Source organism: Halichondria panicea, chromosome 3 (genome assembly GCF_963675165.1).
Source record: "Halichondria panicea chromosome 3, odHalPani1.1, whole genome shotgun sequence".
Taxonomy (NCBI): Eukaryota; Metazoa; Porifera; class Demospongiae; order Suberitida; family Halichondriidae; genus Halichondria; species Halichondria panicea.
The window spans coordinates 7,076,364-7,088,799 of NC_087379.1; the positions used below are offsets into that span (position 1 = coordinate 7,076,364).

Consider the following 12,436-nt stretch of genomic DNA (forward strand, 5'->3'; position numbering starts at 1 on the left):
TGCAACTAGGCCTGGGGAAGATTGCATATGGGCGTGGTTTTAATTTGTCAGATCCAACAAATTTCAATGATTTTTCCGTAAAAGCTGCCGTAACCACAAAAATAGCTCCGTGTTACAAAGCTAACCTAGCTAACTAGCTAGCTAGGTATTAGATCTAGGTGGTATAGCTATCAAGTTGTGTCAAACAAGAGGCCTCCCTCAATGAGCGTCAGGTCCAAGCTGTCAACTCCAGTGTGAAGGAAGGACATTTTGTGTGGTTCCCTACTGTGCTACCAGTTGCTGCAGACAATGAACTTGGAAGCCATTAGCTTGATCTACCTGGACATATAGCATAGGTGTATTTTTGTGTTGCTAGGGTTATAAACTAGTTATGACACGTGCACTCGGGATGCATGGTGTATATTGCAAGCCAGAAGTTTACATTGTCAATAAGCTGTGCCAGCTCAGCAAAAAGTGGTGCAAGTGATTGTGTCCAACCTCCTCTGTAGTTTTATATAGTAGCTGGACGAGCAAGAGTTAGCTAGCTACAGATCTACCGACAGTTAGTGTTCCTACGGTGGCCGAGAAGAGTCACCCGCCTCCGCCTACCACCACAATTAACCGCGCGCACTTAAAACTAATGTGAATCTGCACAAGGTCAATGAATAATGTCTGCATTTGAATTAACCCATTAACTAGCTAATGCAGACATTATTCGTTGACCTTGTGCAGACTGACCTGAACACTTGTTGGCGGTTCTTTGTTCCTTTACTTTATTTATGGTCTATCACACAGATGTATTGTCACTGCATGCTCTCACTCTTGTAGCATGGGGAAACTCCACTCTATGGGGCAGCCAGTGGAGGTCACACTGACTGTGTTAAAAAGCTGCTCTCCTCAGGAGCCGTGGTGGACCTGGCTAACAAGGTGAGTATCTGATACTAAACTGATGTGTCTATAGTACGGTGACCCTGAGGTACACACATAGTAGGCTCGAGGTTACGGCAATTCTCTACATCAATTCAACTGAGGTCAGCTCCATTGAACTGAGGCTATGGCAATTCACTAATTAATGTACTTTTATAAGAAGATGTCTAATATTACAAAATCAGATATGAGTCTCCAAGCATCTCCAAGCAAGTTTGTGAACAACTAAGGGGGTGGATTAGTGCTAACAGAATAGTTACCTATAGGCTAGCTAATGACTCTATATACCGTTGAGGTCTGTAGCCTCTGCTTTAGCCATGACAGGCAGACAGACAGAGTGTGATTTTCTATTTAAAACACACCTGATATAATTATTTCTAGGGAGTTGAATTGACGTAGAGAATTGCCGTAGCCTCGAGCCTACTATGTGTGTACCTCAGGGCCACCGTACTATAGGCAGCATGTTCGTGACCATCACATCATTTGCATTATTTGCATGTACGTACAAATATGGACATTGCCGGCATTTGAAAACCCTTACTATGTTTTGCCTATAAGATATACTATCTTGCTTATTTGTGTTTAAGTTGACAAACTGGGCTACATACATTTTCTTGCATGTTGTACACTGTATTACCGGCATTTTCAATTAAAATCATAGACTATAATTATAGTGATACATTATACAGTATATACTAGCCTCGTTCCTAGGCCGAGGTGTCTCTAAAATAACGCTAGGTCGCCATGCAACTAGGCCTGGGGAAGATTACATTTGGGCGTGGTTTCAATTTATTCAGATCCAACAAATTTCAATGATTTTTCCGTAAAAGCTGCCGTAATCACAAAAATAGCTTCGTGTTACATAGCTAACCTAGCTAACTAGCTAGCTAGGTATTAGATCTTGGTGGTAGCTATCAAGTTGTGTCAAACAAGAGGCCCCCCTCAATGAGCGTCAGGTCCAAGCTGTCAACTCCAGTGTGAAGGAAGGGACATTTTGTGTGGTTCCCTACTGTGCTACCAGTTGCTGCAGACAATGAACTTGGAAGCCATTAGCTCGATCTACCTGGACATATAGCATAGGTGTATTTTGTGTTGCTAGGGTTATAAACTAGTTATGACACGTGCACTCGGGATGCATGGTGTATATTGCACTCAGCCCTCGGGCCAATATCATATTCTTTGTCATTTCTCTAGCTGTATTTTCATTATGGACATAATTTTACAATATACCAGATACAATCTATCCCAGGCCTAGTTGGTGACCTAGCATTATTTTAGAGACAACTCTGCCTGGGAACGAGGCTAAGTATATACATGCAGTTGTAGATGTACTGTACAATGTATTATGAACTTACATGTGCTGACAATTACATTTCCCTGTGGATTTTAAACTGACGTACTAGCCGGTTTATTTACATGTACTGTACTAGCTGGCTTAATACGTATGACTGTTGTGCTTGTGTTCTCACTCTAGGATGTGGTTGGAAATGTAGAGCAGTGAATGTCTGTATTGTTCAATGTACATTCATATTGTGTTGTCACTGTCTCCACTCTTGCAGGATGGGAACACTCCACTCATGGTGGCAGTCTTTGGAGGTCACACTGACTGTATTAAAAAGCTGCTCTCCTCAGGAGCAGTGGTGGACCTGGTTAACAAGGTGAGTATCTGATAGAGTATGATTTAAATTGACGTAGAGAATTGCCGTAGCCTCGAGCCTACTATGTGTGTACCTCAGGGCCACCGTACTATAGGCAGCATGTTTGTGACCATCACATCATTTGAATTATGTTCATGTACGTACAAATATGGACATTGCCGGCACTTTAAAACTTACCTTATCTTGCTTATTAGACAAACTGGGCTACATACATTTTCTTGCATGTTGTACACTATTACCGGCATTTTCAATTAAAATCATAGACTATAATTATAGTGATACATTGTACAGTATATACTAGCCTCGTTCCCAGGCCGAGGTGTCTCTAAAATAACGCTAGATCGCCATGCAACTAGGTCTGGGGAAGAGTACATATGGGCATGATTTCAGATCCAATGATTTCTCCGTAAAAGCTACCGTAATAACAAAAATAGCTCCGTGTTACAAAATATCTCTTGAAGAAAGCTAACCTAGCCAACTAGCTAACTAGGTATTAGATCTAGGTGGTAGCTATCAAGTTGTGTCAAACAAGAGGCCCCCCTCAATGAGCGTCAGGTCCAAGCTGTCAACTCCAGTGTGAAGGAAGGGATATTTTGTGTGGTTCCCTACTGTGCTACCAGTTGCTGCAGACAATGAACTTGGAAGCCATTAGCTCGATCTACCTGGACATATAGCATAGGTGTATTTTGTGTTGCTAGGGTTATAAACTAGTTATGACACGTGCACTCGGGATGCATGGTGTATATTGCACTCAGCCCTCGGGCCAACATCGTAATTATTTCTTTGTCATTTCTCTAGCTGTATTTTCATTACGGGCAATAATTTTACAATATACTAGATACAATCTATCCCAGGCCTAGTTGGCGACCTAGTATTATTTTAGAGACAACTCTGCCTGGGAACGAGGCTAAGTATATACATGCAGTTGTAGATGTACTGTACAATGTATTATGAACTTACATGTGCTGACAATTACATTTCCCTGTGGATTTTAAACTGACGTACTAGCCGGTTTATTTACATGTACTGTACTAGCTGGCTTAATATGTATGACTGTTGTGCTTGTGTTCTCACTCTAGGATGTGGTTGGAAATGTAGAGCAGTGAATGTCTGTATTGTTCAATGTACATTCATATTGTGTTGTCACTGTCTCCACTCTTGCAGGATGGGAACACTCCACTCATGATGGCAGCCAGTAGAGGTCACACTGACTGTATTAAAAAGCTGCTCTCCTCAGGAGCAGTGGTGGACCTGGTTAACAAGGTGAGTATCTGATAGAGTATGATTTAAATTGACGTAGAGAATTACCGTAGCCTCGAGCCTACTATGTGTGTACCTCAGGGCCACCGTACTATAGGCAGCATGTTTGTGACCATCACATCATTTGAATTATGTTCATGTACGTACAAATATGGACATTGCCGGCACTTTAAAACTTACCTTATCTTGCTTATTAGACAAACTGGGCTACATACATTTTCTTGCATGTTGTACACTATTACCGGCATTTTCAATTAAAATCATAGACTATAATTATAGTGATACATTGTACAGTATATACTAGCCTCGTTCCCAGGCCGAGGTGTCTCTAAAATAACGCTAGATCGCCATGCAACTAGGCCTGGGGAAGAGTACATATGGGCATGATTTCAGATCCAATGATTTCTCCGTAAAAGCTACCGTAATAACAAAAATAGCTCCGTGTTACAAAATATCTCTTGAAGAAAGCTAACCTAGCCAACTAGCTAACTAGGTATTAGATCTAGGTGGTAGCTATCAAGTTGTGTCAAACAAGAGGCCCCCCTCAATGAGCGTCAGGTCCAAGCTGTCAACTCCAGTGTGAAGGAAGGGATATTTTGTGTGGTTCCCTACTGTGCTACCAGTTGCTGCAGACAATGAACTTGGAAGCCATTAGCTCGATCTACCTGGACATATAGCATAGGTGTATTTTGTGTTGCTAGGGTTATAAACTAGTTATGACACGTGCACTCGGGATGCATGGTGTATATTGCACTCAGCCCTCGGGCCAACATCGTAATTATTTCTTTGTCATTTCTCTAGCTGTATTTTCATTACGGGCAATAATTTTACAATATACTAGATACAATCTATCCCAGGCCTAGTTGGCGACCTAGTATTATTTTAGAGACAACTATGACTGGGAACGAGGCTAAGTATATACATGCAGTTGTAGATGTACTGTACAATGTATTATGAACTTACATGTGCTGACAATTACATTTCCCTGTGGATTTTAGAGCTTTAAACTGACGTACTAGCCGGTTTATTTACATGTACTGTACTAGCTGGCTTAATATGTATGACTGTTGTGCTTGTGTTCTCACTCTAGGATGTGGTTGGAAATGTAGAGCAGTGAATGTCTGTATTGTTCAATGTACATTCATATTGTGTTGTCACTGTCTCCACTCTTGCAGTATGGGGACACTCCACTCATGACGGCAGCCAGTAGAGGTCACACTGACTGTATTAAAAAGCTGCTCTCCTCAGGAGCAGTGGTGGACCTGGTTAACAAGGTGAGTATCTGATAGAGTATGATTTTCTATTTAAAACACACCTGATATAATTATTTCTAGGGAGTTGAATTGACGTACAGAATTGCCGTAGCCTCGAGCCTACTATGTATGTACCTCTTACAGTAGTTAATGACTGAACAGAGCTGTCATTTGTACCTAAACAGATATACCCAACCTCTTAAATGATGTTTAAGGTAGTTAAACAAGGTTTATCGATGTACTCCGCTTGCCCCGCCTACTGCATTATGTACTGCCCAGCATCTACGCGCATGCGTAATTATTATCTCTACACCTACCTCGTGCCCGATTATAGCTACCTGAGTTTAAAGCCCCACACCCAACCCTCCCTTGGTTTCTATACATTTCTCTGTCAGTACGACATGACTGAGCCGTGGCTATGACTGTTGGCTAGGCCACCTCTTTACCCCCAAGTACTTAATTAGGGGAGCAACATAATTATTAGAAACGCTTCATCACTATCTAATTAGCGAGGTTGCACCCCTCTAATTAATTAGAGGGGCTTCCTAACTATATTAACGGCCCTCAGTCATGGTCCGGCTCACCCTCCAAGGAGCGTTGCGGTAATGGGTAGCTGTACTCATCGCTTGCAGCAGTACCTAGAGTGACATAACTTCGTAGTGGTAATGGTATCTAATTGGGTGCATATTTATTACTTGACGTACAGTAGATTAATATGCAATTATCGTTGCCAGTATTGCTCTGTCAGCAAAGTACATGTCATACGCATTAGACCACTTTACCTCTTACAATGTACGTCTCATCCCTTCATATGATCATCATCACAGGATGGACAGACTGCTCTGATGAGAGCCAAGAGATCACGTCTCTCTAACCCTTCAACAATACAGTTGCTTGAGGAAGCTGCTGAATCACATGTGAGTCCATACCTCAATAATGCACACACTGCATGATCATGATGGTGTTTTAGTTTATTGTGCCAAATAATTAAATAGTGCATACATTATTATATGTACATCGAATAAACTGTATGTCCCCTCTTTTACGAGTATTTTGCTATTTGGAAAATTAAGCTCATACTTTTAAATACTGTCCATTTAATTGCAATGGAGTGCAAACTACAGTTCCAATATTACACCCTCCTAAACAAGCATGAATACCATTACATGTGCCCCCCCCACACACACACACACACACACACTACTATCTATTTATTTTGACTAATGCCTTGTGCTAATTCTAAGAACCAAAATTAGAGGTTAATGATTGTTTTGTGCTTGCCACCTAGAAGAACCACATAGACCCATCCCCATTATCAGATACTACCACCACAAAACCTAGCCCAGACAATACAGGCCTGTACCTTATAAATTAAGCCTCCCTCAAGGTCAGATTTAGTTTACACAAGTACATAGCTATAGCCATGCACAAGCTAAGTTGAAGTATTACAGCAGCCAATATCAAGTCTAAGATAAGTTCAATACTTTATGTCAGCATTACCTCAAATGTGAATATAGCTTACAATCAGCATGGCCCCAAGTGAATAGCTTCCAATAATTATTCAGTATACTAGTTGTTCTGAATGCAACAGATGAATGGGGAGGGTTGGTGCACCGTTAAAGACTCTTTAACCCATCATTCTCGACTCTCAAGGTTGGGCATCTGTTTGCCTTTTCTACCTGTACGGTTTTGTGCTGTTTGCTCTTTTGTTCTCCTTTTTTCTTTTGCTTGCCTAACTAGATAGGATAATACAAGGTATCAAGGATCCACCACTATAATATTAGGACATCAGATGCCAACCTTTTAAAGATTAATTTAAGTGAGCATTCCGTTTGAGCTAGTAACGCGAACAGTTGACACAATTTCTCCCACACAAATGATACTTTTTGTATACCCTCAAACACACACACACACACACACACACACACACACACACACACACACACACACACACACTCAGTTATGTCCGCAGTCTGTTCCAGTCCTACCCAAGAACTGGACTGTCGTCACTGACACAGAAACGTGAGTGACTATTGCACAGTTTAGTCACTAGCTTTTATGAATGTGAGTCAACTTTAGGAAGAAGCCAGTCTACCAGAACAAGGCAGCAGGGGAAACCCTATCCACACCACCTGGATGTAAGTGTTGTGCTTGTGCTGTATCTAGCACATGGTTCTGTGTGTTTTACCTCCTGTGTAGATCCCCTGCACCAAACCTCCGCATACCCTGATGTCACTTTCTACGACATGCCTCAAGAGAAGGAGTTTACCTCCAGTGGTGGCCACGCTGACTTTGACAATGGAGTGCAAGTGACTGTTTCAGCTAATGCTGTCCCAGCAGGGACCTCTGTGAGCATTAAAGTCCAACCCAGCCTTGCTTCAAATGACGTGTTTGTGATGCCTGAGGGCATTCAGTCTGCCAGTCCGTCCTACTTGATCTCTGGTGAAGGTCTAAACGGAGAGGTGACCCTGAGCATGGAGCATCATGTACGCGTGTCCACCCAACAAGAAGCTGATGACCTCCTCTTTCTCCAAGCTGACTCGTCTCCCAAGAGATCTGGATCAAAGAGTATATACCAGTACCAGGAGGTACAAGAGGGAGGGTCGAAGGCAGAGTTCACTCCTGGTGGGAACACTGGGAGACTGACCAGACGTTTGTCAAAGAAGAAGTTCTTCAAAGTTGGGGCTCGAATAAAGAAATGGTTTCGAGGTGAGTGTATAAGGAATGTGTTTGTAGTGTGAGTGACATGCTTTTGTTGCAGGTTCATCCCAACTTGCTGCCAGCCAGCCTGATGACCCCCCAGAGCCTGAGAGTCCACCTAACCTCTACACTGTCAGAGTCTACCGGTCTCCGCCACACACAACTGAGGACAGAATGGCTCTTGTCATTGTCAGCTACTTCCACCGTCTGTTTTTCGATGTACGTACATTGCAGAGTAAAGTTTTGTGATTCGTTTAGCACTGTACATAAATAACTGTTTTCCCATTATAGTTCTTGCAGAGGTTTGAGGTTGTCGTCATTCCCCGAGATTATCCACACTTGTCAAGTAGCCCTGCTGATAAGACAATCAAACAACCTCTTTGCTTTGTCCAAGTTGATGCAGTACTGGAGCTAGTCTGTGACCCAGCCTGGAGGAGTGTGCCTGACCAGAGAATGGTGAGTGCTTTCAATAGTTATAGAAAAAAAACCGTTTATATCGTAAGTGACTTTTCCGCACTTTTTTGTGTCTTCTATTAATTAATTTTTGCCGTGTTTACAGATTTCCCAAGATGAAGTAGACTTGCCAGTGATTGGTAAGTTCTCGCCAGAGGAGCTTCAGTGTTACCCACCCAGGATAGTGTGTCGGTTCTTCCCTGAGCAAGGAGCTGTCTCCTGCACCACATGCAATCTCTCACTGCATGGCTTTGACAAACCAGTCAGTGTGGACATGGCACTGCTCACTCCTCAGAGATCAGTGGACACTAAACAACTCAAGGTGTCTCACTCAATCTCTGTTAAAGTCAATAATTATAATTATGAATGTTAGATACACTTCACTTGTGCCATATCAACCCAATGTTCTGCATCATCCTACACTTGTTAAATTTTGGTTAATGAATGTCCGTAATGTAGTATGTTGCTTCCATAAGACCTACGTCTGTACTGTGTGTACTGCATGTGGACGTTCTCAATTCGTTATAATGCATGTACCGTATAGCAGGTTATTTTCGTACGGTAGAAGTTTTCGTATTTTTCGTATTGTATACATAATCAACATTATCATTGGAAAATTAAAACTGCGCCACCACGATAGGTTCAACGTCACTATCCTGAGCTGTACGAGTATTTAGAATACGAAATATTTGATTGGGCAGTTCATACGAACATTTACCAGTATGTATGTGATTGTAGGAAGCCACTGAAGTACTGAGGAGAACAGTTGGTGAGATGACCACCTCACAGCTTGGCTCTACTGTGGAGACTGTACTGTCACTAATGGAGAAAATGACAACTGCACTTCAGTGAGATGTCTAGTATTTTAATGGTAGCACTGTATTCACAATAATTTTATGTCCCACCTCAGGTCATCTTCTCTGAGTGAGCTGACAGGCCACACTGACTCCATACGGACAGAGATAAAGGCTGTCTTTGTAGCGACCAGGAGGGTTGTCCAGGAGTGCACAGTACAGAGCATCAGTGAGAACATGGGAGCCAGTCTCTCCAAGATGGAGACTTTATCTCACCAGCTTTATATGGTGGCTAAGGTCAAACTGAGAAACTGTCTAGGTAAGAACGTGTGTTTATGATGTCAAGTGTTAGCTCTCGTACTCAATGGTACAGACCAGTCAGAGGAGACAGCTGCTCTTGTTGACCTGGTGGAGAATGGAGCTAATCTGTTGAGAGCTGTGGACTGTCTACTCAGGGACATCCACACACTCAGTGGAGTCAGTGGTAAGTGTACATTGTCAGAGCCGTGCCGTGTATTGAGTATAAAGGTACCTACCTATTATGTTTTGATTTTAGATCAATGATACTATTATAATAGTTACTGCTGCTCAACTGCAACCCTCCTCCCCCTGAGATTAAATATTCACGTACAGTCTTTTGTCGAAATTTGCTGTTTTTTTTCCTCCCAAAACTTATAGCCAATGTATGTAGAGCTACAAAATGCATCTTTTAGTTTTGATGTAGTTAAGTTATGACCTCCTGAAAGAAGCTAGCGTAATAGCTAGGTGCCATATTCCTTTCCACTTCCACTGTATTGTACATACTACATGTACTGTACTTAGTGCTCCAGTGTGTGGGCGTATCATGCTCTAACCATTTCCTCTTTCACACAGATGTATTGTCATTGTATTGAACTGCATGCAATCCACGTACACCATTTCCTTTGCTGACCCTCACCCTATCCACACTACAGGCCTGGCAGAGAGGATAGACATTGAACACCCTCTACTCAACAACGAGATTGAGACAACAGAGTTCGTATATTTGGCTGCATATTTCGACAACGTGATATTGTACTCTCAGATGTTGGGACTCAATCGTTCTCAGCAAGCTAGTGTGAGGCAGCTTCTAGGTTCATATGACATGCAAACGGCCATGATGGAGTGCTTGTCCCTATGGCAGAGGAGTAACCCAGCTGCTGCAACATATAGAACTCTTCTGAAACTACTCGTAAGAATGAAGAAACATGAAATTGCGAGTGATGTGTTCAAACATTGCCTAGAGAATAGTAAACTAACATAGTACATGTGTAGCGTATTATTTGTTTTGTGATAGACCTTTTTTTTATCAGTTTGAATGCACGTAACATTATTTTTGTAGTGTTTATTGTTTGGATGACAATGAATTGTTAGTCACATTGTTATTGTGGTCATGTACTGTCATGCTCCCTCATGATTGTTATGCCTTGATGCGTATGGTCCATGCAGGGGCACACAGTCATCTGTTTGTGTGTGCATGTGTGTGTGTGTATTCCAGCTGTAACTGTTCCTTCTATTAGCAGTATACAAGCGTCATATCACCTTCTAGGTAAAGGGTCCTTGAATAACATTGGTAAAGATCGCCAATGCTATTATTGCTAGTTACACAAATTGTGTAACTAGCAATAATAGCATTGGCGATCTTTACCAAATCACCAAACCAGCAAAGAAGAGAAGAGACCAGAGGAGGCTGGAACCACTTGACCTTAGCTAATTAAGGTCACTAATTGGATTTATCCAAACTTCTCTTGCAGACTACTTCAAGCCTAGTTTTTAGTGTCTATCAGTTTAAAACCTTATTTTTCAGGGGGGGTCAAATTTTATTTTCGCCAATTTTGCTCAGAAGCAGAGATACAAGTCTCAAAGCCAGTATGCAGTGACCTCGAGAACAAGCCGCTCATGATATCGAGGCTAGTGCAAGAGCAAGACTTTTGATTGTATCTCTGCTTCTGAGCAAAATTGGCGAAAACATAATTTGACCCCCCCTAAAAAATAACGTTTTAAACTGATAGACACTAAAAACTAGGCTTGAAGTAGTCTGCAAGAGAGGTTTGGATAAATCCAATTAGTGACCTTAATTAGCTAAGGTCAAGTGCATGTTTAGTCTCGAATACCCGCCTCAACCTAAAAGCTTGAGTCTGGTCAAACCATAGATGTAGGAGAGAGGGATTGGAAACGGAAGTAGATTTCAATGTACTTCACATATGACCTCCATAAACATCCGCGCCTCGCTTAATGAGGGCTAAATCTATTCCCCAGGAACTTCGCGGGTAACTGAGATTATTGCAAATCTAGGATTTTATTAGCCTCGTTCCCAGGCCTTACTTTTTCTTGCTGTTGTCACTGTTCATCCATAAATCACTAGAAAGACATAGTGAGGCAGCAAAGAAAGAAATGGGCATACAGTTAAGAAAAAGTAAGGCCTGGTTTGGGAAATCGCGTGATCCACAAGGATTTTTATGAACGTGGGAGATATGTAGCCCACAATCGTGACGTAAGGTATTCTCCCACGCATTCAGAGTTAATAAGACTGTACATGTACTGAGACAACCACCAAGATGTGCTGCAAGTCAGATCAGAGAACCAGCGTGGCCAGCTCTGGTGGCAGTAGCTACCTGCTATATATGATAATGATGACTAACTTAAGCTATCTTGATCTATACTAGCATGTAGAAAGACACAAGAAAAGGTAATAGTCTGATAGAATCTGAACACACAATCTAGACTAGTAGATCATCTAAGGTATATAGCTAGCTATAGTGCTTGCAAACTTCCAGTTCCAAGTCCATGTCCAGCTTGCTGCAGGCAAAGTTTTATTAGTCATAGATATCTGTGTGGGCAGTCCAACATCTCTAGCTCAGCATGCCCACGCTCATTTTCACCCTTCTACCCTTCTACCCTCACGCGACTTCCCGATACAGGCTCTCCTTTTTCCTAACTCTACGTAGGGTTTCCACACAAAAATCTGATCTCTACAAATGGTGTTTTGAGTGATTGTGCATACAAAGCAACTAAAATAAAGCAGGCAGCCACAATTTCGCGTTGAAATACCTTTTCTTTCTTGCACAATAGCACCCGTTAACTCTCACCACAACTATGCGCTTGCATGCAATATTTCCACTCTAAAGAAAGCACACTTCAAAGTTAAATTTCAAAACTTTTGTTGAAGCATAGATAAAGGAATTTTGTGCTGCAATTCTACACTTCAAGGTAAGTAGTTTAGAGCAGAATTGAACAAATTGTATTTAGTTGTCAAAGCCTGGTGTATTTTTTACAACTACAACCAAAAATTGAAAATGTTGTTTTGATACTGTAAAAATAGAAGTGTCAGTGCATTTGCTTTCCTCACCATATTTTTATGAAGTAGGTTGGTGCATGTATCTATGATAATAAT

The 12,436-nt window shown here is 41.7% G+C and overlaps 2 protein-coding genes across 4 annotated transcripts in view; both read left to right on the plus strand.

The window, feature by feature from the left end:
- The window catches only part of LOC135334000 (uncharacterized), a 28,527-nt gene that overhangs the window by 8,579 nt on the left and 7,512 nt on the right, over nucleotides 1-12,436 (plus strand). The window lies entirely within an intron of this gene.
- LOC135333966 (uncharacterized) overlaps nucleotides 1-12,436 on the plus strand; it is a 71,756-nt gene that overhangs the window by 4,715 nt on the left and 54,605 nt on the right. Inside the window, exon 4 of the mRNA XM_064528997.1 lies at nucleotides 808-906. Coding sequence (XP_064385067.1) covers nucleotides 808-906 — 99 coding nt within the window. The remainder of the gene's footprint in view (nucleotides 1-807; nucleotides 907-12,436) is intronic.